Source organism: Vombatus ursinus, unplaced genomic scaffold (assembly GCF_900497805.2).
Source record: "Vombatus ursinus unplaced genomic scaffold, bare-nosed wombat genome assembly UNPS02014779.1, whole genome shotgun sequence".
NCBI lineage: Eukaryota > Metazoa > Chordata > Mammalia > Diprotodontia > Vombatidae > Vombatus > Vombatus ursinus.
Genome location: NW_020954557.1, coordinates 51,763,209 through 51,789,627, shown reverse-complemented (window position 1 = coordinate 51,789,627; position 26,419 = coordinate 51,763,209). Strand labels below are relative to the sequence as shown.

The window sequence follows — 26,419 nt, the reverse complement described above, 5'->3', positions numbered from 1 at the left end:
AAAATGCAATTGAGATGAACACAATATTTGAATTAGAAAATATTTATTAAAACAAATTGATTTTCTCTTATGAGTTATTTACAAATGACATTTAGATTGATGCCAACAATTGAAACTGCTTAAAAATAGTAACAGAAAAGAAATCTCATTGTTTTAAATGCATTTTCATGAAAGGAACACAAGTATTACATTAAAAATTTTGGCATTAAGTTTGTTTTAATTTGATTTGTGAAGACATTTTTAAAGAGAAAGGAAAAAGCTCTTCCTATTGTGGAAGACTATAGTTTTGGAGATTGTTTTTAATCAAAGACAGTCAATAAAAGAGAGTTCTTCTCAATTAACTTCCTCTATGCTTGAAAATATCTATTTGAATGTTTCTCTTCATATACAACAGCAGCCTCTGCTGGAGAATAATAACTATCAACTCTGAAAAAAAATTTTCTTTGTAAAATAAATTTGAGCCAAATCCTAGTAACAATAGAAATAATTTAATATCATATTTCTTTTTTAGTCTCTGCTTCAATTTAGGAATCTAGGGACAATAAAGTTCAAGTTCTTAAAGCTGCACGTGCTTTATCAAGTATATCTTTTCGGATTTTCGGATAAGTTGGATGTGCTTCGAGAACCTGTAAAGGTAAAAAAGAGAATTGAAAATAATTACTAAGTGTATGGAACTAGGAAATCAAATGAGCTTTCTGATTACTCTTTTGTACAAAAAGAGTTATGATTTTCTGATGAATATTTTTCAAAAGATTTTGGAACCTGAGCATATTAAAAAAACAATTAAAGAAATCTCAGAGTAACTGACTATGAAGTGATTACATGTCAGGGTGATAACAACAGGATTTTACTGCATGTTTTAAGAAAAAAGGATATGATTTTTCTCATACTACATGTATTTAGTCTTACATTAGGTTTACTTTACATTTAACCAGCCACAATTAAGGTTTCATAAAACCAAGGTTAAATTAAATCATCTCAAGTTATAGATTAAAAGATCAGCTCAGACAACTGATTGTCCTCTAGATACTTCATTACTTCATTCCTCAATCTGAAACTACATACATCAAAACAATTTATAATGTAGTAAAATCTTTATCAAACAGATCTTAAATAGAACCTCTTATTTTCCATTTTAAAATTCTACATTTAGGAGAATCAGATTACAAGAAAACAACCTGTCATTAGAGATTTATTTCAAAATAAAACACAAAACTTTATAGGCCACATCCTGGGGGCAGTATACATTTTGCTTCATCTCTCACAGCTTCAACACATACAAAACTGTATTATGAGAACTGTTTTGAATGATCACCCTGGGGCACTAAAAAGACCTCAGTTATTAAAAAAGATTTAATTATATTCATTATGTTGTACTTGTTAAGACATGAAAGTAAACTAATATTTTAAAAAAGGTTTTAACAACAAAAACCAAAACCAGAGCATTTGCTTTCAAATAAACAGTATGCCAACTTCCTCAGATATTGTGGTTCAAGTTTTATTGTACTGGCAGGATACTCTTATCATGATAAGACCCCTTTTTATCATGATTAGACCCTTTTTTCCTTAGGAATAACTGACTTGTATAAGTACATGTCAGTGTATTTAACAGGATGAACTATTAGTAGTGGTAGTTATCATGAGTCTGATGACATCGCTGAGATACAATAAGTGAAGGGATCACCATAAAACATATCAGTTGTAATGTCTCAATTTCATAATTTTAGGAATTTTTATACAAAAAAGATATGAGTGGTTTAAAGTATCAAATTCCTACAGAGACTGGATAACACAGCAAAAAATGATAAAAACTATTTATTTAGCATAATTACATTTCAGTGCCATGAGAGGAATAATTTAATTTCAATCTAATATACTACCAAACTGAAGAAAAATTTATCTCCCAGAATTCTATTCATCTGAACTCTATTTGCTAACATTTAAGCCCCTCAACAACAGAACTCTCTGCAGTGATGAGCTTGAGGCTCCACAAGATGCTAATGATGGACCTTTTCAATCTTCAAAGATTTTTGAAATTATGCTCAAGATAATAAATTAAGTATATTTGTCACATTCTAAACTCTGTGAAAATTTATAATTCAGATTTAGGGAATATCGACTATCTACAATGACTAGAACACTCCATTTTGCAGTAATGCTAGATAAGAGTGTTCATGATAGTTGCAATGTAGCTAAAGTCTATCTTGAGGTTCACTAAAAAAAGGCTATTACATAGTTACACCAATGTCTCATTATGTTAAACTGTGTAAGTAAAAAACTATTTTTATTTTAAAAGTATTTACCTTGTGACATATATCAATGGCATCAACGTATCTTTTCCCTTTTAAATAATTAAATGCAAGTTTGTAGCCTATAAAGAAAAAATGATACTGATAAAATACATGTTTATAAATATGCCCCATTTTTTTACTTGACTTGTTCTACCAGTTTGCTTTAATTTTGTGGAATACAAGGGACTACATTGGGATCAGCAAGAATGAAGCAATAAGAACAACACAATAAAGTAGGAAAGGAAAGACACAGCAGAGAGTATTTGCTGTTATTCAGAGAAGACTGTGTCAGTCAGGCAAAAAACATTTGTAAAGTGCCTATTATGTGCCAAGCACTGTCCCAGGATATAAAGAAAGGCGAAAACAGTCCCTGCTCACAAGGAGCTCACAGTCTAATAGGGAGGCAAACAGCAAACAACTATACACAAATAAACTAAATACAGGGTATCTTGAGGTAATCTCATCAAAGGGAAGACATTAGCTTTAAGGGGGATCAAAAAAGGCTTGCAGAAGGTGGGATTTTCACTGAGACATCGCCAGGGAAGTCAGGAGGCTGAGGTGAGGAGGCAGGGCATTCCAGGCACAGGGAAAACCATGAAATGTATGGAGTTTGAGATGGAGTGTCTTGTGCAAGAAACAGAAGGAGGCCAGTGTTAGGATTATGGAGTATGTGCAGTGTAAACAGACTGGAGAGGTGGGAAAGGGCCAGTTTATGAAGGGCTTTAAAGAGCAAACAGAAACTTTTATCTTTGATCTTGGAGGTAACAGAAAGCCATTGGAGTTTACTTTCACTTCGGGAAGATCACTTTGATGTCTGAGTAGAGGATGAAATCGAGTGGAGAGAGAATTGGACAGTGAGACCAGCCAGACCAAATGGGCTCACACATTATGACAGGTTGGAAGAGATCTCATAATTCACACACACCACTACACAGTTTTTTTGGGATTTCAAACTTCTGTTTTTGTAACAACCTCAGTTACCTAAACTTTTCCTGGGACTTCCAAGTTCTATTCTGAGAAATACCGTACTAGAATAAAGTGAAAACCCATCTCAAGACACAAAAATCCGAAGGTATATTATGAATAAAACACTAGAGAATTTCAGGATAAATCTACTGTGCATCTAAATGATTAAGTGCCACCACAAATAGTGTCATGTTAAACTACACACCTCTACTTAGTCAAAATTTAGAAAAGTGTCTCAAATTACCAAATTCATACACAAAATTAAATGTAGGATCAGAAGGAGGTAACCCAGAGGTTTTTTGAGTGACCTGGAAGAAGATGAATAATAAATAAATATATGTTGACTTGAACAATGAATTTAAATGAACAAGACAAAATTTAATAGGAAAAGATGTAAAGTCTTATATTTAGTTTCAAAAAACATTTATATAAAAGCAACATGAAATATGCTTAAACAAGTAGCACTTCAAGTGAAAAATACTTAGAAGTTTTAAACACAAGTTCAATATAAACCAATCTGACATGGCTACTAAAGAAAGGGCAATACAATCATGTGCTGCATCAATTCATTAAATGTATATGCAATAGCCATTATATGCTAGATGATGCAGGAGATAAGTCAAAGAACAAGCCACAATTACTACTCTGATGAAGCTTAGTCTAATAATGCCTAGATCTTCAACCTGTGTGGGTCAGACTACAAGTGAGCACTGTATCCAATACTGGAAGTGCATTTTAAGAGAGACATATAGTATGTAGGTGGGTAGGAAGAATAATGAGTATTCTGGAAACTATTTCATATGAAAAATGATTGAAGAAACTGGGGATGGCTGGCTTGTATAAAACTGAGGACATGCTAGATGTCCTAAAGCACTTGAAGATGTGTCATGTAGAAGAGGGATTAGGCATGTTTGGGATACTGCACAGGGGATGAACTAGGATCAAAAACTAGGTGCTTCTATTGGGAAGAAAATTGGACTAAAGACCTTTTTGGTGGTCTTTATCAACTTTAAGATATTATGAACATATAACATGTTAAAAGAAATGGTGAACGATGAGGTTTTAAAGAATTGTCCCTTGTAAGCATAAACAGTTAAAAGATTAGTAAGGATATCAAGATATTCTCATTTCAGGAGGGCTCTCAAAAGAAAGCTCTTTAAGTAGCTACTTCTTACTGTAGCTTCTGCTGTGTATAACATAAACAAAACTCCCCAACCCTATCTAAGTTAAGATTTAGGAATAAAATGCGACCATTTACTATCCCTTTACCCCACTCACCCACTGTTGGATTTGTCTGATTGCCATATTTCCATGCCATCTCATAATTCACAGAAGCATCCTTATAAGCTTGTTCTTTCTCCATTATATATCCCATATATTCATAGGCTTTGCAGCAAGACTGAAGAAAAATATTTATTAAGATTTATATAAATCAATACCTCCAACATTTCATTCAGAAAGTTTGAAACTATGTACTTACAAGATATATATATATATATATATATATATATATATATATATATTTGGCAAGACAATCAGGATTAAGTGACTTGCCCAAGGTCACACAGCTAGTGAGTATCATGTGTCTTAGGCTGGATTTGAACTCAGGTTCTCCTGACTTCAGGGCCGGTGCTCTATCTAGTGTGCCACCTAGCTGCCCCAATAGATAATTCATTCATTCATTTATTTATTTATCTATCTATCTATTTATTTTTACATGTGTTTTTAAAACTTTGAGTTACAAATTTCCTCCCTTCCTCCCTCCCCACCCACCCTCATTGAAAAGGCAAGCATCTTGATACAGGCTAAAGATGTGTACACTTCCATAGTAGTCCTATTGTGAAAAACTAAGTATATTTCCCTTAATCCTATCCTACCCCCCATTTATTCTATTCTCTCTTTTGGTCCCTCCTCAGAAGTGTTTGCTTTTGATTATCCCCTTCCCCAGTCTGCCCTCCCCTCTGTCAAACCCCTGCTCTCTTGTCCCCTTTCCCCCTTATTTTCCTGTAGGGTAAGATAGATTTCCATACCCCATTGTGTATGTTATTTCCTCCTTAAGCCAAATCCTATGAGAATAAGATTCACTCATTCCCTCTCACTTTCCCTTATTTCCCCTCCACTGTAAAAGCCTTTTCTTACTTGGTTCATGTGACATAATTTACCCCATTCTACTTCCCCCTTTCTCCTTCTCCCAGTATAATCCTCTCTCACTCCTTAATTTTATTTTCCAGATATCACCCCTTCATCTTCAACTCCCAGTGCCCTCTATCTATCCATACATACATATAATTTTTTTCCCTCCCACTACCCTAATCCTGACAAAGGATTCATGAGTTACAAATATCATCTTTCCAGGCAGGAATGTAAACAGTTCAACCTTAATAAGTCTCTTATGATTTCTCTTTCCTGTTTACCTCTTCCATGTTTCACTTGAGTCTTGTATTTGAAAGTCAAATTTTATATTCAGTTCTGGTCTTTTCATCAAGAATGCTTGAAAGTCCTTTATTTCACTGAATGACCATTTTTTTCCCCTGAAGGATTATACTCAGTTTTGCTGGATAGGTGATTCTTGGTTGTAGTCCTATCTCCTTTGCCCTCCGGAATATCATACTCCATGCCCTCTGGTCCCTTAATGTAGAAGCTGCTAAATCCTGTGTTATCCTGACTGTGTTTTCACAATACTTGAATTCTTTCTTTCTGGCTGCCTGCAATATTTTCTCCTTGATCTGGGAGTTCTGGAATTTGGCTACAATATTCCTAGGAGTTTTCCTTTGGGGATCTCTTTCAGGAGGTGATCAGTGGATTCTTTCCATTTCTATTTTGCCCTCTGGTTCTAAAATATCAGGGCAGTTTTCCTTGATAATTTCTTGAAAGATGATGTCTAGGCTCTTTTTCTGATTATGGCTTTCAGACAGTCCAACAATTTTTAAGTTCTCTTTCCTGGATCTATTTTCCAGGCCAATTGCTTTTCCAATGAGATATTTTACATTCTCTTTTATTTTTTCATTCTTTTGGATTAGTGCTACAGTGCCTTGATTTCTCAAATTGTCACTAGCTTCCAATTGCTCCACTCTAATTTTTAAGGAAGCATTTTCTTCAGTAAGCTTTTGGACTTCCTTTTCCATTTGGCCAATTTTGCTTTTAAGGGCATTCTTCTCCTCATTGGCTTTTTTGGACCTCTTTTGCCATTTGGGTTAGGCTATTTTTTAAGGTGTTATCTTCCTCAGTATTTTTTTGGGTCTCCTTTAGCATCACTCTCAGTTTTTCCTCTACTTCTCTTACTTGCTTCTCAAAATCCTTTTTGAGCTCTTCCATGGCCTGGGACCAGTTCATATTTTTTCTTGGAGGCTTTGGATGTAGGAGCTTTGGCTTTGTTGTCTTCTTCTGGTTGTGTGTTTTGATCTTCTTTGTCACCAAAGTAAAACAATAGTCTGACTCTTTTTGCACTGCTTGCTCTTGATCCCAGCCAATTACTTGAGTTATAAACCCTTTGTTAAGATAGGGGTCTGTTTCTAGTGTGGAGAATGTACTGTCCCAAGCTTCAGGGGTTTTGTGCAGCTGTTTTCAGAGATACTTCTAGGGACCTATAAATTTTCAGTTCTTCCAAGGTGCTATGATCAAGGGCGAGGTGTTTACTCCTTTCCTGGCCTGTGCTCTGGTCTATGAGTGACCACAAGCACTCTTTTCTGTCTTGGAACTATAAGGAGGATTTCCTCTCCACAGCCACTATAAGCTCCACCATGCCAATGCTCCTCCTCGCGCCAGGACTGCCACCCAGAACTGTGACCCAGATCCAATCACGGGCAAAGCAAGAGAATCCTGCACCAGCAGAGAGATCCCTGAAATCCCCCTCTGATCAGTCACTTGATTCCCCCTCAGACTGTGGGCCGGAAGCTCAGGAGGCAGCTGATGCCCCAGGGCTGAGCTTGGGGAATGGGGCTGGGACCCCGCCTTCTCTCTCACCGCAGAAACAGACTTTTCCTACTGACCTTCTAAGTTGTCTTTGGCGTTAATGGGTTGAGAAGTCTGGAAACTGCCACAGCTGACTCAGTCCTCTGAGGCCTGCTCCAGGTTCATTGCTGCTTGCGTGCCCACGCCCAACTGTGTTCCTCTCCCAGCCTGGCATGATATACCTTTCCAATCAACCATCCAGGTTATCTTGGGCTGGAAATTTGTTTCACTCTGTCTGTTTGTGGGTTCTGCTGCTTTAGAATTTGTTTGGAGTCATGTTTTTATAGGTATTTGGAGGGGTTTGGGGGAGAGAGCTCAAGCAAGTCACTGCTTTTACTCTGCCATCTTGGTTCTGCCCCCAATAGATAATTCTTAAAACCCTTTTGTTTACTTTTGTTAAAGCAGTCAACTCCTTAAAGATTCCAAAGTGTTTAGAAATGCCATAGTACAATAATTAGAATACAATTTCTCTTCCAACCTGTCATCATCAACTAACAAACATCTGGAAGTATGCACATTGTTTTTGAGCTACTTTATTACAATCAATACAAAGATGCCTTCAAATGGGTGTAAGAGAATATACATGAGAATTGTAAAGTGCGAGGTTTCTAAGCTATAGGTTCTTTTTTCCAAGTCTCACTTTTTATGAATTTATAGACACAGGAAATCAGTGAGCATGACTGCTGTCTTAAAAAAAGCCACCATATCCAGGCATACTGTGCCAACAGGCCACCAAACTGAATTTTGGCGTGCCCCACACCCCTCTCATTGCTGAAGAGACTGTTGTTGTACTGCGTCAAGCCTAAACACATGACCAGACCATATATTTATTTCTACAGTTTCTTAAATTTTTCAAAGTTGTGTTTTAAGTCTAGTTAAAACACTGTCTACTTCATCATTTGGGAAAGACAACTGATAAATGACGTATCTTTAAGTTTTCTAAGAACTTAGTAACAATATTATTTCATTAGAAGGTCTCACTTATCACTCTAGAAACAGTTTTTGCTAATATATTTCCCTGAAACTACAAATGTAGTTTAGGTTAGCATAGCAGAGATCCTGAAATAATTTATGAAACTATAATAACAAACATCCCCAAGAAACTAAGGCAAATTCAAGGTACTCTTAGAGTAATTAGATAAATTAATTAGGAAAGAATCACATATTTAAAATAATTTTGCCCCTTATAAAAGAATTCAATGCTTAAAAATAATTTTGTTAAAAAGGGCTTTACGCTGTAAAAATATATACTACATTTTGCAATTAAACATTAACATTTTCATTAAACAATCCACATTAAAACCTGAAAAGGCATTTTTACAAAATGTATTTTGCATAGAGTATTTTAAAACATGGGAATGGCACCCAGCTGCAGTAAATTCAGTATTTCTTTTAGCAAATGAGGCAGAAGCCCACAATTGATATTTTTCTGCAATTTTCATTAGCTCTGGATAGGATAGATAATCAGAGGCAAACACTTGACATTCTACAAACACCTTTACTAAGTACTGCATACTCACAGCTGAAACTTGAAACATGCATAAATTACTTAGATGAATGAAAATGACTGAATAGCATCTGCAGTTATTTATTTTTTAACTCAAAGATAAATTGCTTATCTCCTGTTTTTCTTGTTTATTTCCTGATCACATCAAGAATAAGCATTCCATTCTCCACCCCAACCCTGCCATCCCAACTCTTGCAAAGGAACATACAAAAAACTCCTTGAAAATGAACAGCATATGAATAGTACAGCTCATTACAAAAAAAACCTAAATATACTTCATAAAACAAAGGAAATTACTTTTATTACTTACCCTATTATGACGCAGGCACCGTCTTAGCAGTTCACCCGCCATATCATATTTTGCTGATTGAATATAAATATCAGCAAGCAGCAGCCAACTCTTCTCAAACTCCTCAGCATCAATAGGATTCCAATTCATTTTTGAAATTCGTTTCAGTTGGTTTCTGGCTCGTGGTGTTTGTTTCAAGATCATAAATGCTGTTGCCATCCCCAAAAGTGCTGGAATGTGATCTTTCTGTAATTAAACTTTTAAAATTGAGACACTGTAGATACACATATAGATTACTAGTTTTTCTTAAGAAATTTGCTAATATGTTATTTGTTTATATGCAATATAAAACTAGATTTTGACAGAAAGGTCTTATTTTGGGTTCCATCACTTCTGAAATATATAATTATTTGAAATGGTCATCCTTACATGACATTCTATATCCTCATATTCAAAGCACTACACTAGAATCTAGATGAAGAAACTCTGGCACATCTAACAGGGAACACACAATCGATCATGCAAGTAACATATCCTGATGCCAGATAATTAGTCTGACTCCACTTCTGGTGTATGTTTTGTTGTACAAGTGAAAACAAGCATTTTAAACATAGTCCTTACTTTTCAAGTGTTTATGTTGAAAAGTCACTTAACATTTCTGTCAGTTTTCCTAAAATATGCATTATAACAAGAAATGAATTTATGTATATGTAATTAAATATGTAACCTTTATCTTCTTGCTTTTTAAATTAGTCTCCCCTTTTTCTTTTTTCCTCACCTTTAATCTTGTTCATCTTTCATCTGGTGCACCTGACCAAATATTAAATTGGTGTAGATTACTTTTCTTTTAAGTAATTATGAGAAATATCAAATTCATATTTATAAAATGCATAAGATACCTAGAGGTCTAATTCAGCCCCACTATTTTTTCTGAGGAGGAAACAAGAGGCCTACAGAGGCCAAATGACTTGGCTGCATAGGTCAAGCAAGGCTTTAAACCCAGGTTTTCATATGCCAAATCCTGTGTTCTTTCCACTGTACTACATTTCCTCTTTGGAACAAAAAGTGAGAAATAGTAAAGATAATCAATTGTTTATGATCGCAAGGAACAAAGTTCATTCATGGATAATACACCTGCATTTGAACCATGGCAAAATAACAGAACATATACAGAAGCACTAAATGTGTGTTCCTAGAAACACTGAGGAAGTGGTATATAGTATGTGGGTCAGCAGTTAGAAGGGAAAATGTGGAGAACAGTCTATTCAGTTAGCTAAGTGAATTAGTTTAATACCATAATCTACATCTTAAAAGATTATATTACTATTATTCATATATGTGCACACGAATGTAATTAATAGATACAACTGTCAACAATGACAAGATGCATAGTCTATTATTTGGAAGGTAGCTGTAATTGGCTACAAGATAGCAAGAAGGATATCAGTCACTGGTTCTACCTCTTCTTCTCTTTTCTCATCTCATAGGGAGCATAACACCCTTGCTCACAATGAACTCTTTTTGATTATTACACACTTGAGTACTGTTTTTCCAGCATTCTGCAGCTATGACATATCACTTGAAACTGAGTTTCACTCTGTTCTTACAGATTTTCTTAGACTTGGCAAACTTGTAATTATCCTCCTTCTGCACTCCAGATAGCAGCTTCTGTCATCCATCTGCCACACACATACATTCCAGCAAAATGAAACTACTGAGGGCATTGTTAGAATGTTAGTGGAAGGTTGTGCTTTAGGACCTTGCTGTTAAATGATACCACTTTGCAATTTTATATTTACATGTATATACTAAAGGAAAATGAAACTGCTCAAGAATCTATCATGTTCAAAATATTTATGGCACTCCTACTAGGTACACAGCACTGCACAAGAACCTCAATGAATGAAACAAAATGACAAATTATCAGCAGAACAAGAGGAACATAATATAAGAACCCAGGGCTAAAATCTTTTGAGTTCACTAATATGACCTCACCAGTATTTACTTATACAAGATGCCCCAACAATCTTAATGTAAATTTTAAGTTTTCACAACTTCAGAAGTATAAATACTACAAAACTAAAAAATAATTGGAAGGTTAATTATTTTTTATATTTAGTCTTATGAATTTTTGAATATTTTTAATTTTAATAAGATGGAGCACCCAGTCATTATGCATTATGTGTGTTGAAACTTTCTGGCTGATACTTTCTCAGACTGGTGTAGGAGGTCATTTTGCCTGGCCACCCTGATCACAATATCTATCATCATTAGACTTCTTCTTGTGGGGGGGGTGTCACACCAAAGTTATTATGTATATATCAAAACTTTATTCTCTGGATGATCTTAAGGCTGGGATTACAAAGGCAATCCTTTCAGTCACTGAGCAGTGGCTGATGAAAGTTTTTTACCTAGAAAGTTTGAGAATTGAATAGAGCAATGTATAACACAAGATCGTGATTAGGTTGAATATTAATTTGGGTTTATATAGGTTGAATATTTACAAATTCAAATTATTAACCTTTCAATTTTTTTTTTAAGTTTGTAGCATTTACACTTTTTAAGTAATGAAAGATTAAAACTGAACTGAGATTTTTGGCCACTGTATTTCAATACTTTTAGAAGCAATGTTTACATCTATGTGGTTATTCCTTCTATAGTCACAGATTGTAATCCTTTCATGTAACTTGGTAGGCAAGTGAATTAATGTAGTCAAAATCATTCATTACCTAGTGGCCAATTTTCTGATAATGAGTCTATGAACTTAATGTGGCTGATCTCCATATGACACACACACAGTTTGCTACCAGGCCCATACCTGAAGCCCTTTAAGTGCAGTAAAATCTGCCAAAGCTTGTATTCTACTGGCATAGCCTTTGAGAACCCAGAATCACCTCTATGCCACAATGAGGCATCACAAAGGGACTCTCACTGGACGCACTAATATTTATCAGCATTTAAATGATGTAGAGAGGTTGGGGGACTATAAAATACATGGTAATTAAATAGTTAAAAGACAGACCAAGGAAAGGCCTGTACTTCACTCTCCTCTTACCATGTTTGTATACAAAAAGCAATACATTAAGGGTATTAAAATAAACGAATGGTCCCAAAAATATTCAAAGACACAAAATTTCATAATAGAGAAATGAGAGTTGGATATTTTGTAGCCAAAACAGCCATACTGATGCTCTGGGAAAACAGAGCTATTGGGAACCCTTTAACACCTTTCTAGGTTTGGACCTGAGTAAGCTTTAGGGTATGTTGTCCTTGTCCAAATTAGAATCAGAGATTAGTGTGATTCTGAAACAGAAATCTGGAACTCCTGGATCCTTCTGTGAAAGGCACAATCACATAACTAACCATGGTTTTCTTTGCAACAGTCAGCACTTGCTCTCAAAGGGCACTAAAAGTAGGATTTAAGTAACATAATGTTATAAACATTTGTGCTACATTTAAGGAAACATTCAGTTGCTGCCTGTCCAGATGTCCAACTGGAGATAGCAAATTACTAGTTTTCAGTGGTCAGTAATGTGGCAAAATAGCAGAAAACGGAGTATGCTTGGAATTAGTTTTCAGCTGAAAGCAATGACTGATATTTCTCTGCCATTTTCACACCAAGACCAGAAATGTGGTAGTGTGGCTGAAAGGAAAAATGGAACACCAGTAAAGAAGAAAGTTGTTTTAACTTAGGGGTGGGGAGAAGTTGGTATAGACTAAGAAGGGAAATGATTCACGCCTTCTAAGAAAAAAAGGTACAGCTGAAAGCTTCCCAGGAAAGAAGAAAGTGGGAAGAGCTGAAGGTAAAAATCAGTTTCCTGTGGCTAGAACTTATGCAGTATTCCTATACAAGCAAGTCATTATCTGCATGACTGATAAGCAATATATTCACACACTGTCAACACTGTCCCCATTTAGCCTCACAGATGGAAATATTCCAAGTTCCCATCAATTGATAAGCTTGGATACCTTGCAGCAGCCAAATCTTTTTTTCTTAGTGAGTCAAACTAGGACACCTTTACAATTTGGAAATTCTCCAGAGGATTCATTCAGCAGCTGCCCTGAGAATTAACTTATGATCCACAGGCCACCCTGGGGATTTCCTGTTCTTTGCATCCTAACAGCAGCTCTTAAAGAATATCCACATCAATGACAGTTCTAAACACAGAAACACATTATTTTCTGAAGTAGGGATTTGCTGTGAATGTTTTTGCCAAATGAACATTTATTTTAAAAGTACCAAAGGAACTGATTTTTGGAAATAAACAACTATTCAAAATATATGCTTCTGTAATACTTTGGAAAGAAAATATGTATTCATTAAATAAAAAAAAAAACCAAACTACTAACCTCTGAAGTTGCTATTTCAGTGAAGGTATTTAATGCTCGCTCAACGTTGGCTTTCTGCTTGGTTGCCATTAGGCAATAGTTCTCCATTATTCGAAGTTGTATATGACCTTGGACAGTCTGAGGCTTTAGTTCTTTGAGAAGTTTTTCAGCTGTTCTCACAGCTAACTGCACAGATTCTTGTTTCTCTGTGGAATTACTATATGAAAAAAAGCCAAACGATGTAACTCTCTATCCATAAACACACACACACACATACACATAGAAAATCACTCCCTCCTGCTTACTAAATAAGGTTTGCTGAAATTGGAATCAGATCATCATGTAAGTGGCCTTGTTTTAAAAAATAGGCCACTTAGTTTTTTCCTAATATAAAGGACATAGTAAAGAATTTTGAGAATGTTTTTAAGATTAGGTGAACTCAGCTCTTAATGAAGCAATATTCATCAATTTTGATTTCCTATGGAATAAAAAGACAATTTATTTGACGTCTGTGTGTATGGTAACATTTCTGTATTATGAATGTGAGTTTAGCAGACATTATAAACTAGGGAAATCAGCAAGCTAATATTATTAGGATGGAAATGATAGGATAAATATTTGCAAAAATGGTAAATTCCTCATATGTGACATTGTCAAATAGTGTGCCTATTTGGGTAGCAAGAGCATTTTGGTCATTAACAGGTTACGGATTTCAGCTGCAATAGAACATGGAATGCTCAATGTCATTTTACTTACTAAATATTTTGTAAACAAAATTTATTAAAACTGCTCTTGAAAGATGCCAATGGTCACCCCTTCACCAAACCCAGTGGATATTTCTCATTCTCCCTGATTTCTCTGTAGTACTTAATCCTGTTAACCATCCCCTCCTTTGTTAAACTTTGTCCCTCTCTGTTTCTGGGACACGACACTATCTTGGTTCTCTACCTAATTATTTTGTTTGTTTTCTCTCTCTTTTGCTCTTCTTCAATGTTTGCTCAACCTAAGGCGTGGTCCTTGACCATTTGTTCTTTTCTCTAAACTCTCAGCATTGGGAATTTCAAGAGTTCTCATTCACTCTCACTGCTTCAATAATCATCTGTATGTAAATGACAACCAAATCTTTATCTTCAGCCATGACTTCTTTTCTAAAGACCTCTGATTCTGCATTTTCATCTAGCTACTACACATTTCCACCCGGATATTGTTTTACAAGGAACATTATACTGTCTCATATACCTATACTTTCCTTTCCACTGCCAAGGCTGTGGCTTTATCAGGTCTTTACCATCTCATGACTTGACTAATGAAATAACTACCCAATTAGTTTCCTTATTTTCAACCTTCAACCTATTTTGCATATGATTATCAGATTGCTTTCTAAAAACATTGCTTTTATCCTATCATTTCCCTGCTCCTTGAACTCCCTGTCCTGCTATTTAATGGATAATGGCCTCTGTCTCCAATCTCCCTTTCCAATCTAACCTCCTATTCTTCTTTTTCATCCCTGACTTATTCTAGCCAGGCTGATCTAGTTGGGCTCCCCAACCAAGACTTCAACACACTCTTCTGTGTGCTTCTGCCATTCCCCCCCACGTGAAATATCCTTCTAACTCCTACTCATCCTCCAAAGACCAGTCCAAGTCCTACCACCTCCCTGCAAAATCTTCCTTAAGCACTACAAACCACATAAGCCTCTTCGCATTCTGAACTCACTTCTTGTCTCTATCTTCCCATGTTACTAAATTATTTTATTTATTTCAATTATTTCAACTAGATAGGATGCTTCCTGAGGTCAAGGATCATTTCATATATTTTTTCTGTGTTTTTAATGACGCTTTATGTTGGAGAATTGAAAACACTTGATACTGAGTATTTTTTGACTGATATTTGGCTACTATTTAGGTAAGAATGTAATAACTAAAAATTTTACAACTTACCCTGTTTTATCTCTAAACTAATTAAATCTATTTTAATTCAATATATGATTGAATGCCTACTATGTATAAGGCAGTATGTTCAGTGATGCAGGGGATGAAAGAAGTATAAGTCACAGTACCTTCCTCAAGTAATTTATAATCTAATGGGCAGATAACATAAGATCACAAAGAACTGTAACTCAAGTCAGAACAAACTAAATCTAAATACATGTAGAAAAAAAGCCATGACAGTTCCAGGGATAGAGAGCTCATACTTTAGTGAGGGTAAGGATCAAAGAAGGATTAATAGAAGAGGTGGCATTTAGGAAGCTACTTGGAAGAGGAAGCAGCAGAAAGAATGTACATAAAGAGGTGAACAAAGGAGACCTCAAAATACTCAGCAAGTTCAGTTTAATTGAAATGTAGAGTACTGAAAAGTTAAGTGGTAGGAAATAAGGCCAGAGAAACAAATCTGAATTCCAGGTTGAAGAATTTGGACTTTATTCTACAGGCAATGGGAGCCACTTAAGACCTCTGAACAAGCGAGTCTCCAGATTAGAGCTGGTCTTCTGGAAGATGAATCTGGCAGTGACAGCTAATTTTTACAATTAAAGTCTGTTCTGATTCAGCGAAACTCCAAATGCTTTCTCTGTCTCTGGTCCACTGACCAAAAGGTCAATTATTCAGTTGAGACCAGCTTTTCTGACCTTTTGGTAGTGTTCTCACTAGAACTTTACTTTTCCTTGTACAATGGCTCCATATCTCTCTCCTAGCCAAGCTGTTAAAAATGAAGAGTGATGGATTTTCAATGACTCACCCTAGGTCTCCATCAAGATTTTCAAATACTTCACCTCCGACAGTTTCGTTATCTGGGTTCAAACAGATTTCTATCATATTATAAATGGCATTTTGACCCCAGTCACTGTCTTTCCGGGCTTTATTAAAATGTCGAAGTGCATCATTTGGTTCTCCAGTATACCTTGGTGGGTTAAAAACAACAAACAACAAATATTATTGCTTTTTTCTTTCATGTATTCAACTACCATGATTAAACTTTCAATTAAATTTTTATTTTGAGTATTAAATACCAAGTATGAGAATATTTCACAATGTTCAGATTGTGCAATAAAAAAGTAAGTTTCAGTTTAACACAATGGTAGAATTAAAAGAAACCATTATAAAGTAAATTTATTTACCAAAGATAAAGTCCTCTACAGTATTGAAATCCTGGCTCAAATTTGGCTCTGGCATTATGTTTCTCAGCCATCAAAAGAAATCTTGGAACATCTTCAAGTTTTCCAGCTCTTCTTAGTAGATCAATTAAACGAGATAAAGTTGTGTAATTGTCTGGCAAGACACAATATTTAAGATTTGAACAAAATGATAAATGAAGTGTTAAATGTACTTGAAAGTATATTTCAAAGCTAAACATAAAAACATATTATGATGGATGGATAAAAATGTATTATTGGATGACTGGATGAACCACTAGATGGGTATGGGTTAGTTACATTGGTAGCCAGCCTATCCTGGCAGTCAAAGTCTAAACCATCAAATCTGGAAGTTATATCTTCACTGGGATTTGTCACTCATTTCTCTGCTAGGGCCATTGGCCTATAAGCATATGAGCCACATTTCACTTTGGAATAACTTCTGAATATTTCTATGCTACAGAATTTAGGATCTATGTGCCACATCACTTTTGACCTCAAAGTCCTCTTTTATATTTATGTAAATGTAATCATGTGCTTATATTTTGTATAGAATTATAAATGCACATATATTTATAAATATATATATTTTAAAGCTTATATTTATACTAAAAGGAGGGTTAGGGATACTTGCTGTCTAGAAAGGGTTTGACAGCTAACTTTGCTGCAGTTGAAAATATCTGATAGTTGGCAAGCTAGTTCTATTTTCTTATCCTCTTTCAGACATTTACATATAAAGCATATGAGATAGATGTCAACATATAACCAACACTTTTATATCTATCTTTTTTTTAGACAATCATAATTGATTTCCAACCTCCTCCACATAAAATAATTAACTTTATTTTCTGAATATAACAAATTTTTATTCCCAAGAAGCCATCCTTGATTACTTGTATTTTTGATGACTGTACTTTTATCTAGAGCATTCCAATATTTTTATTCACTTCTTCAGTATTTAAACATACAGATGTTACACAAAATAAATTAATATTCAACTTTATTATGTTGGTAATTTTTAAGTTTCTTCATTTGTGCATGTTGCGTATCTCTGGCTAAACTAAATGGAAGATAACATCTACTTTTGTATAAGCACCTGATATAATACTGTAGACAGTGATGATCTGTGAATATTACCAATTGACCAGCCCAATTTTCTGTGTCAGAGAGGGTGACAGGAGGGCCAGGATTTAAAAACAAAAACAACCTCTACTGTTGTAAATTCTTGGATGAAAGGAACTTCCTGTAACTTTCCTTCTCTTCTTCAAGAAGCCATTGCAGTAGGGTATCTACTGGAAGCCAGAAAACGATATGTACATATCTTTATTTTATTTATTTATTTAGGCAATTGGGGTTAAGTGACTTGCCCATGGTCACACAGCTAGTAAGTGCCAAGTGTTTGGTCTGAGGCCACATTTGAACTCAGGTCCTCCTGACTTCAGGGCTGGTGCTCTATCCACTGCGCCACCTAGCTGCCCCTGATATGTACATATTAAGTGCTGGGTGTCCCAAAATATAAGGTCATTCATAAATGGAAGGAACTAGAGTAGAGTTTCTTTATCATTTTTTAATGACATGAACTTCTATTTGGAAATCTGGTGAAATATATGAACCATTTCTTAGACTTTTTTAATGCAAAAAATAAGACATAGTATAACAAAAGAAACTAATTTCATTGAAATTCAGATATGAAAATATTTTTAAAAGCAAGATCATGGAACCCCTTAAATCTATCCATAGATGCTTTGGGTCCATGGACCCAAAGTTAAGACCTATAGTCTAGAAGATCTTATTTTAGCCTTGGAAATTCTTTAATTTGAATTCTAAACCAGACATTCCATGATAGTGACAAATACCTTTGGTAAGTATACAATCTCCCTATTTTATGTCTCATGTAATATAATTAATCAGAGGGTGAAGCAAGGTTATAATTGTTATGTCTTTCAGGGACTATTATATAATTCTGACTTACATGGGAGACACATTGTTGAAAGAAAGCCCTTAATGTGGCCTTTTGCTCTATAAAGCAAATGCTTTTTTAGTTAACTAACAAACAATAAGCACTACAGGATTTTGTATTCTTTAAAACTTTTGGTCAATTGTTCAATTGACCATGTTCATGGTCATGGCTACAGAATATTGTTTGTAAAAGCACTCCTGTTCTCTCCTGATACTTTCATCAAGGATACTATGTATGTATAATCTTTATATACATGCAGATCATTCCCATAATATTTTGTAGTGGTAGGTCTCACAAAAGGCAATGAGAAATGTTGATCCATGGTAGACATGAATATAGTGCAAAGCATTTGCTCAGAATTCAAATTAAAGAATTCTTTAAAACTTTTGGTCAATTCTTCAGTTGTTAAGATGTATTGGGTGGATCCCCTATAAAGGATTTACAGAAGGATATGCACAAGAATCACACAGAAATAAAAGATTGCAGATTCAACTAAGATTCAAAGTAGAATTTTAGGTATCAGATTAAGAGGTCAGTCAGTCAAGTATTTATTAAGCAAAAGGAAAGTGTCTTCAGTACTGTGCCTCTGATTATTATAGCTACTTCATTAGATTGTAAACTCCTTAAGGGTAGGGACTATCTTGACTCTTTTTGTATCCTCAGTGCTTAGCACGGTCCCTGGAACATTGCTATTGTTTTGGATGGCAGATGGATAGTCTTGGTTTCAAGACTTTGCCTGTCACCATTTTTACTTACTCTACTACTCTGCCACTCATAGGCCCCTGTCCTTCCTGTGTTAAGACAAACATCATTAAGGTTTTTGGTGGATAATTATATGGCATCTCTTTTATGAAGAGATTTGTTTCTAAGTTATATAAAGTCACAATAACCCTGCAAAGTTGCTAATTCAAATAACATCACCATTTTACATATAAGTAAATAACATCATGGGAAAAAAAAACTATTAAACTTGATTGACATGGTGTTTGTTGTTGTTAGATGGTGTGCTTAAAGTAAGAAAGGAAATATCTTCTAGCCAGCTAGAATGAGTTAAATCAGACAGAAAAAATGTCTGAAACAGTTAAGCGGCTGAAGAGAGGGCAGTGGTGGATGGAGGTTGGCTGGGATGAACAGAATAGTTTGTAAACATATACAATCCTGCTACATGAGTTTTACATTTTGTTTACAAATGAGTATTAGCCAAGATACCCTCACTTCTCTAGATTTTTGCAACAGTGCTCTTTCCTGGTTCTCTTTCTACTTCTATGACCATTCCTTCTCAGTTTCCTTTACTGCATCTACCTCCACCCCACAAACACTAACAATATGTGTCCCACAAGGCTCTGTCCTTGGTCTTTTCTCTTTTTGCTCTACACCATTTTATTTGCTGATCCCATCAGGTTCCACTGGTTCAATTATCACCTCTATGCAGATGATCTACACATTTAGCCCTACTTAATCTCTTTCCTGAGTTCAAGTCCTTTATCACCAACTGCCTTTCAGATATCCTGAATTGATGTCCTACAGGCATTTCATACTTATACATAAAACAGAACTCTTTACCTTTCCTCCCAAACCTTTCCCTCTTCTCAACTTCCCTGTTACTGACAAGGACATCACCATCTTCCTAGGTAGCTAAGTGGCATAGTGGATTGAGTGCTGGGCCTTGAGACAGGAGGATGAGTTCAAATCCCAGACATTAACAGTTGTGTGATCCTAGGCAAGTCACTTAACCTCTACCTGAGTTAGTTCCTGCATCTGTAAAATGGGGATAAGAACAGTACCTACCCTCTTAAGCTTGTTGTAAGGATAAAATGTGAGAATATCTGTTAAGGTGCTTAGCACAGTGCCTAGCACGGAGCAGATGCTTAATAAATACTTGTTCCTTTCCCTTCCCCAATCACCCAGGCAAACATGGCATCATCCTCTACCCTTCACTCTCAGTATCAAATCTTGTTTCTACCTTCACAACATTTATTGTACATGTTCCTTCTCTCTACTCATACCATATATTAGTTCAGGCTCTTATCACTCTCACCTAAATAACTGTAATAGTCTAACTGGTGGAGCAGTCTCAACTCTTGTCCCCCTTTAATCATCTTTAACTCCCTTCAGTTGCCAAAGTGATTTCCTTTTCCTATAGGTCTGACCATATAATACTCTCCTTTTAAAATAAACTCCAAGATCAAATAAACTGCTCTGTTTGACATTTAAAGGTCTTTATAACCTGGCCCCTATGTTATTGTTAAGGAGGCCTTTCCAGTCTCCTTACACTTTATTTCTCTCCATGCACTATATGATTCTGTTACAATGGCCAACTTGCCATTCCCACACTCCATCTTCTGTCAGTTTCCCTGGCTTCTTCCAAGGCGGTTCAAATTTCACTTTCTTCAGAAGGCTTCTCTTAGTCCTCTCAGCTACCTGTGCCTTCTACCTACTCTGTATCTATTTTGCATGTACCTATTTATACATTGTTTTCTCCATGAGAACATAAGTTCCTTGAGAGCAGGGCTAGTTTTGCCTTTATTTGTATTCCTAGTATCTAAGTAGCTGTGCCTGGCACATCTTAAGCACTTCATAAATGCTTGGTGACTATTCAGTTATACATGCCTAAGGTAGCCAACTCACTAAGCCAAAGCTGCTAATACTTGGAACCATTTCTACCTGGGTGACAGGTAGTGAGATACAACTCCTATAACTGAAGGGAGGTAAAATAAACTCCTAAAATAGTTAAAGATGAATGGCAGAGAATTATTACAAATGATTTCAAAAAGTACAGAAAGTATAGGTCTGATTCTTTTAATTAATCAGTGAAGTTACATACTTTACCTAGAAAAGTATCCCTGAATTAGGACAGATTGGGGGTAAATACAATATATCACATGCATCTATCCCCTCCAGAATTCACTGATATACTAGATACGCTATGGAAAAAAAGAAAAGATGCTTAAAGAGAACAAATGGCAGGAGAGCTGACAGGATGAGAGAAAATTTAAATTGCTTAGAGGTATCTAGCCCTCAGAAAGTAACAAAAGTGGTAAATAATTAATACTTGTATTTTAAATAGCAGCCTATTAAAAACTGAAACAGTCAAAGCTAGAAGCTTTAAAAATGACCTCAGACACCTATAGGCATGCCAAATGATAGTCCAATGGACAGGGATCAGTGACCTCTTTGATGAGGGAACTCCTGTTCATCTTGTACAATTCTCATCCATGTCCTCCCATAAGATTGCCACAGGGGATCCACCCAAGGTGCTAGAAGCCTTTCTCTCAGAGATATTAGTGGAACAGGAAAGAAATAATGAGGGAAATGGAAATTAAAACAATGAAATGGTTAGCAATGAGCTACTTCAAAATTTTTTTTCCTTCTTAGTCTATTGAAGATAGAAGGCATCAATAACGACTGACCTTTATTGCTTACTTTCTCATCTCTATAAAAATCTTTATAAAAAGGATCAATGTATCAATAATGAAAACATGAGAAAGGGCTAGGCTTTCACGGATGAATTTTAAAAAATATTTTTATTTTGTTAAATATTTCCCAATTACATATAAAAAATTTTAAACAATCATTTTAAAAACAATTTGAGTTCCAAGTTCTTTCCCTGCCTCAAATAACAAAGCAATCTGCTATCAATTATACATGTGAAGTCATGCAAAACATATTTCTATATTAGCAACACTGCAAAAGAAAATAGACAAAAAAGAAGAAAAGAAAAAGAAAGTAAAAAAAATATGCTTCAATTTGCATTCAGAGTTCATCAGTTTTCTCTTTGGAGGTAGACAGTATCTTTCATCATGGGTTATTTGGAGTTCTTAGATCACTGTCTTCATCAGAGTAGCTAAGTCTTTCAGAGTTGATTATTTTTACAATATTTCTGTTACTATGTACAATATTGTCCTGGTTCTGCTCATTTCACTTTGCATGAGTTCATATAAGCCTTCCCAGGTTTTTCTGAAACTATCCTACTCATCATTCCTTATAGCACAACAGTATTCCATCACAATCATATGCCAAAACTTCAGCCATTACCCAAATGATGGGCATCCCCTTAATTTTCAATTCTTTGCCATCACAAAAAGAGCTTCTGTAAATATTTTTGTACAGATAGGAGCTTTTCCATTTTCTTTGGGATACAGACCTGGTAGTAGTATTTCTAGGTCAAAGGGTATGCACAGTTTAGAGCCCTTTGGGCATAGTTCCAACTTGTTCTCCAACTCCAATAACAGTGCATTAGTGCCCTTATTTTTCCAAATCCCCTCCGGCATTTGTAATTTTCATTTTTTGTCCTGTTAGTCAATCTGATAGGTATGAGGTGGTATCTCAAAATTGTTTTCATTTGCATTTCTCTGAACAGTAATAATTTAGAGCATTTTTCAATGTGACAACTGAAAGCTTTGATCTATTCTTCTAAAAATTGCCTGCTCATTCCCTTTGACCATTTATCAGTTGGAGAACAGCTCCTATTTTTTTTTATAAAATTGGCTCAGTTCCCTATATAGTTGAGAAATGAGGCCTTTATCAGAGAAACTTGCTGTAAAAAGTTTTCCCCCAGTTTCTTGTTTTCCTTATAATTTTGGTTGCATTTGTTTTGTTTCTGCAAAAGTTTTAAAATTTAATATTATCAAATTATCCACTTTACTTCCTGTGATCCTCTCTATCTCCTGTTTGGTTATAAACTCTTCCCTTAGCCATAGATCTGACAGGTACATTTTTCCATGCTCCCCTAATTTTACTAAGTCATTTATCCATGTTGATCTTATCTTGTTATATGGTGTGAGATGTTGGTCTATGCCTAGTTTCTGCCAAACAACTTTCCAGTTTTGCCAGAATTTTTTGTTAAAGCTTGATCCAGAAGCTTGGATCTTTAGGGTTATCAAACACTAGATTACAATGGTAATTTACTACTATGTGTTCTGTATCTAATCTATTCCACTGATCTATGACTCTATTTCTTAGCCAGTGCCAGACTGTTTTGATGATTATTGGCGGTGTCAAGTCATTTTGGCGGTGTCTGACTCTGTGATTTCATTTAGGGTTTTCTCGGCAAGGACACTGGAGTAGTTTGCTATTTCTTTCTCCAGCTCATTTTACAGATGAGGAAACTGAAGCAAACAGGGTTAAGTGACTTGCCCAAGGTCACATAGCTAGTAAGCATCTAAGGTGAGATTTGAACTCAGGCAGATGAGTCTTCCTGACTTCAGGCCTGCTACTATATCCATTGTTCTACCTAGCTATCCTGTTTCGATGATTACCACTTTGAAATATAGTTTGAAATCTAGAACTGCTAGAACACCTTCCTCCATATTTTTTTTTATTGATTCCCTTGATATTCTCAATCTTTTGTTCTTCCAGATGAAATCTGTGATTTTTTTCTAGCTCTACCAAAAAAACCCCCAAAACTTTTGGTAGTTTGTTATGGCACTGAATAAGTAAATCAACTTTAGTAGAATTGTCATTTTATTATGTTGGTTTAGCCAATCCATGAGCAATTAATATTTTTCTAATTGTTTAGATCTGACTTTGTGTTAAAAGTGTTTTATAATTGTGTTCATATAATCCATGGGTTTATATTTACAGGTAGACTCTCAAGTATTTTATATTGTCTGCAGTTACTTTAAATGGAATTCCTCTATCTCTTGCTGAAGGGATTTGGTGACAGTATACAGAAATGCTGATGATTTATGTAGATTTATTTTAAACCCTGCAACTCTGCTGACATTGCTGACTGTTTCAACTAGTTTTATAGTTGATTCTTAGGGTTTTCTAAGCATACAATCATATCATCTACTAAGAGTGATAGTTTTGCTTCCTCATTGCTTATTTTTATTCCATCAATTTCTTTTTCTTTATTGCTGTGAGAATTTCTACTATAATACTGAATGACAGTGTTTACCTCTGATCTTACTGGGAAATCTGAGTTTATACCCATTACAGATAATGCTTGCTCTTGGTTTTAGACAGACAGGACTTATCATTTTAGAAAATGGTCCATTTAGTCCCATGCTTTCTAGTGTTTTTAAAAGGAACGTGTTATAGTTTGTCAAACACTTTTTCTGTATCTATTGATATAAATGTATGATTTTTGTTGTTTTTGTTACTGATATGGTTAATTATACTGATAGTTTTCCTACTATTGAACCAGCCCTGCATTCATGATATAAATCCCACAAGGCCATAGTGTATGATCTTTTTGATATATTGCTGTAATTTTCTTGCTTATATTTTATTTAACATCTTTTGCATTGATATTCCTTAAGGAAATTGGTCTATAGTGCTCTTTCTTTGTTTTTGCTCTTTGGTTTAGGCAGCAAAATCAGATTTGTGATATAAAAGGAATTGGATAGGACCCCTTCTTTACCTATTTTTTTTTCAAATAGTTTATATAGTATTAGGATTAATTGTTCTTAAATGTTTGGTAGAATTCACTTGCAAATCCATCTGGTCCCAGAGATTTTTCTGAGAGTTCACTGATGGCTTGTTCAATTTCTCTTCATTATTATTATTATTATTATTATTATTATTTTATTTTTCTTTTTTTAGGCAATTTGGGTTAAGTGACTTGCCCAAGGTCACACAGCTAGTAAGTGTCAAGTGTCTGGTCTGAGACCAGATTTGAACTCAGGTCCTCCTGACTTCAGGGCCAGTGCTCTGTCCACTGTGCCACCTAGCTGCTCCTGTTTGTTCAATTTCTTTTTCTAAGATAAGGTTATTTATGTATTCTATTTCCTTTTCTGTTAATCTGGACAATTTATATTTTTTGTAAATATTCATACATTTCACTTAGATTGTCAGTTTATAATCAGGCAAAATAGCTCCTAATAATTACTTTAATTTCATCTCCATTGGTGGTTCATCTACCCTTTTTTTTTTTGATACTAGCAATTTGGTTTTCTTTTTTTTAATTAAAGTCATATCAACCAATGGCTTACTTTTTTTTTCACTCTCCCCTCCCCCATAAAACCAGATTTTAGTTTTATTTATTAGTTCAATTTTTAAAGCTTCAATTTTATTAATGTCTCCTTTCATTTTCAGGATTTATGTTTTGGTGCTTAATTGGAGATTTTTAATTTGTTCTTTTTCTAGTTTTTTTGTTACATGCCCAATTTATTGATTTTCTCTTGTTCTCTTTCACATATTTAGAGATACAGATTTTCCCCTAAGTACTGTTCTGACTGTATCCCACAAATTTCGGAATATTGTCTCATTGTTGTCATTCTCTTTAATGAAATTGTTTCTATGATGTGCTCCTTGACCCATTCATTCTTTAGGATTAGATTATTTAGTTTCCAATTAATTTTTAATCTATGCTTCCTTGGCCCTTTATTAAATGTATTTTTTATTGCACTATGGTCTGAAAAGTATGCATTTAATATTTCTGCTTTTCTACATTTGCTTGTGAGGTTTTTATGCCCTAATACACAGTCAATTTTTATGATGATGTCATGTACAACTGAGAGAAAGGTATACTCCTTTCTATTTCCATTCACTTTTCTCAAGATCTATCATATCTAACTTTTCTAAGATTCTATTCATCTTCTTGACTTCTTTCTTATTTAGTTTATGGTTAGCTTTATCTAACTCTGTGAGGTGAAAGTTAAGGGTCCCCACTAGTATAGTTTTACTGTCTTTTTCCTTCTGTAACTCATTTAACTTTTCCTTTAATAATCTGGAGGCCAAGCCATTTGGTGCACATAAGTCTGGTACTGATATTACTTCATGCTCTACGGTGCTTTTTAGTAATATGTAGTTTTCCTTCTCATCCCTTTTAATTAGTTCTATTTTTGCTTTTGATTTCCCTGAGATCATGACTGCCACCCTCTGCCTTTTTTGCTTCAGCTAAAGCGTAACAGATTCTGCTCCATCCCTTTACTGTAACCTGTGTGTCTATTTCAAGTGTGTTTCTTGTAAATAACATATTGTTGGATTCTGGTTTAAAATCCATTCTGCTATTTGCTTCTGTTTTATGGGTAAGTTCATCCCATTCACATTC

At 35.0% G+C, this 26,419-nt stretch overlaps 1 protein-coding gene across 2 annotated transcripts in view; it reads right to left on the bottom strand.

Annotated features, from left to right (window-relative positions):
• Positions 1-204: 204 nt before the first annotated feature.
• Positions 205-26,419, bottom strand: part of TTC21B (tetratricopeptide repeat domain 21B) — a 100,853-nt gene continuing 74,638 nt past the window's right edge. For both annotated transcript variants that reach the window (XM_027866205.1, XM_027866206.1), the window contains 7 exons: positions 16,449-16,599; positions 16,070-16,231; positions 13,355-13,550; positions 9,026-9,250; positions 4,536-4,656; positions 2,304-2,371; positions 205-626 (listed from right to left, as the gene is read on the bottom strand). In XM_027866205.1, the coding sequence (XP_027722006.1) occupies positions 549-626; positions 2,304-2,371; positions 4,536-4,656; positions 9,026-9,250; positions 13,355-13,550; positions 16,070-16,231; positions 16,449-16,599 (1,001 nt within the window). In that variant the 3' untranslated portion in view covers positions 205-548. The remainder of the gene's footprint in view (positions 627-2,303; positions 2,372-4,535; positions 4,657-9,025; positions 9,251-13,354; positions 13,551-16,069; positions 16,232-16,448; positions 16,600-26,419) is intronic.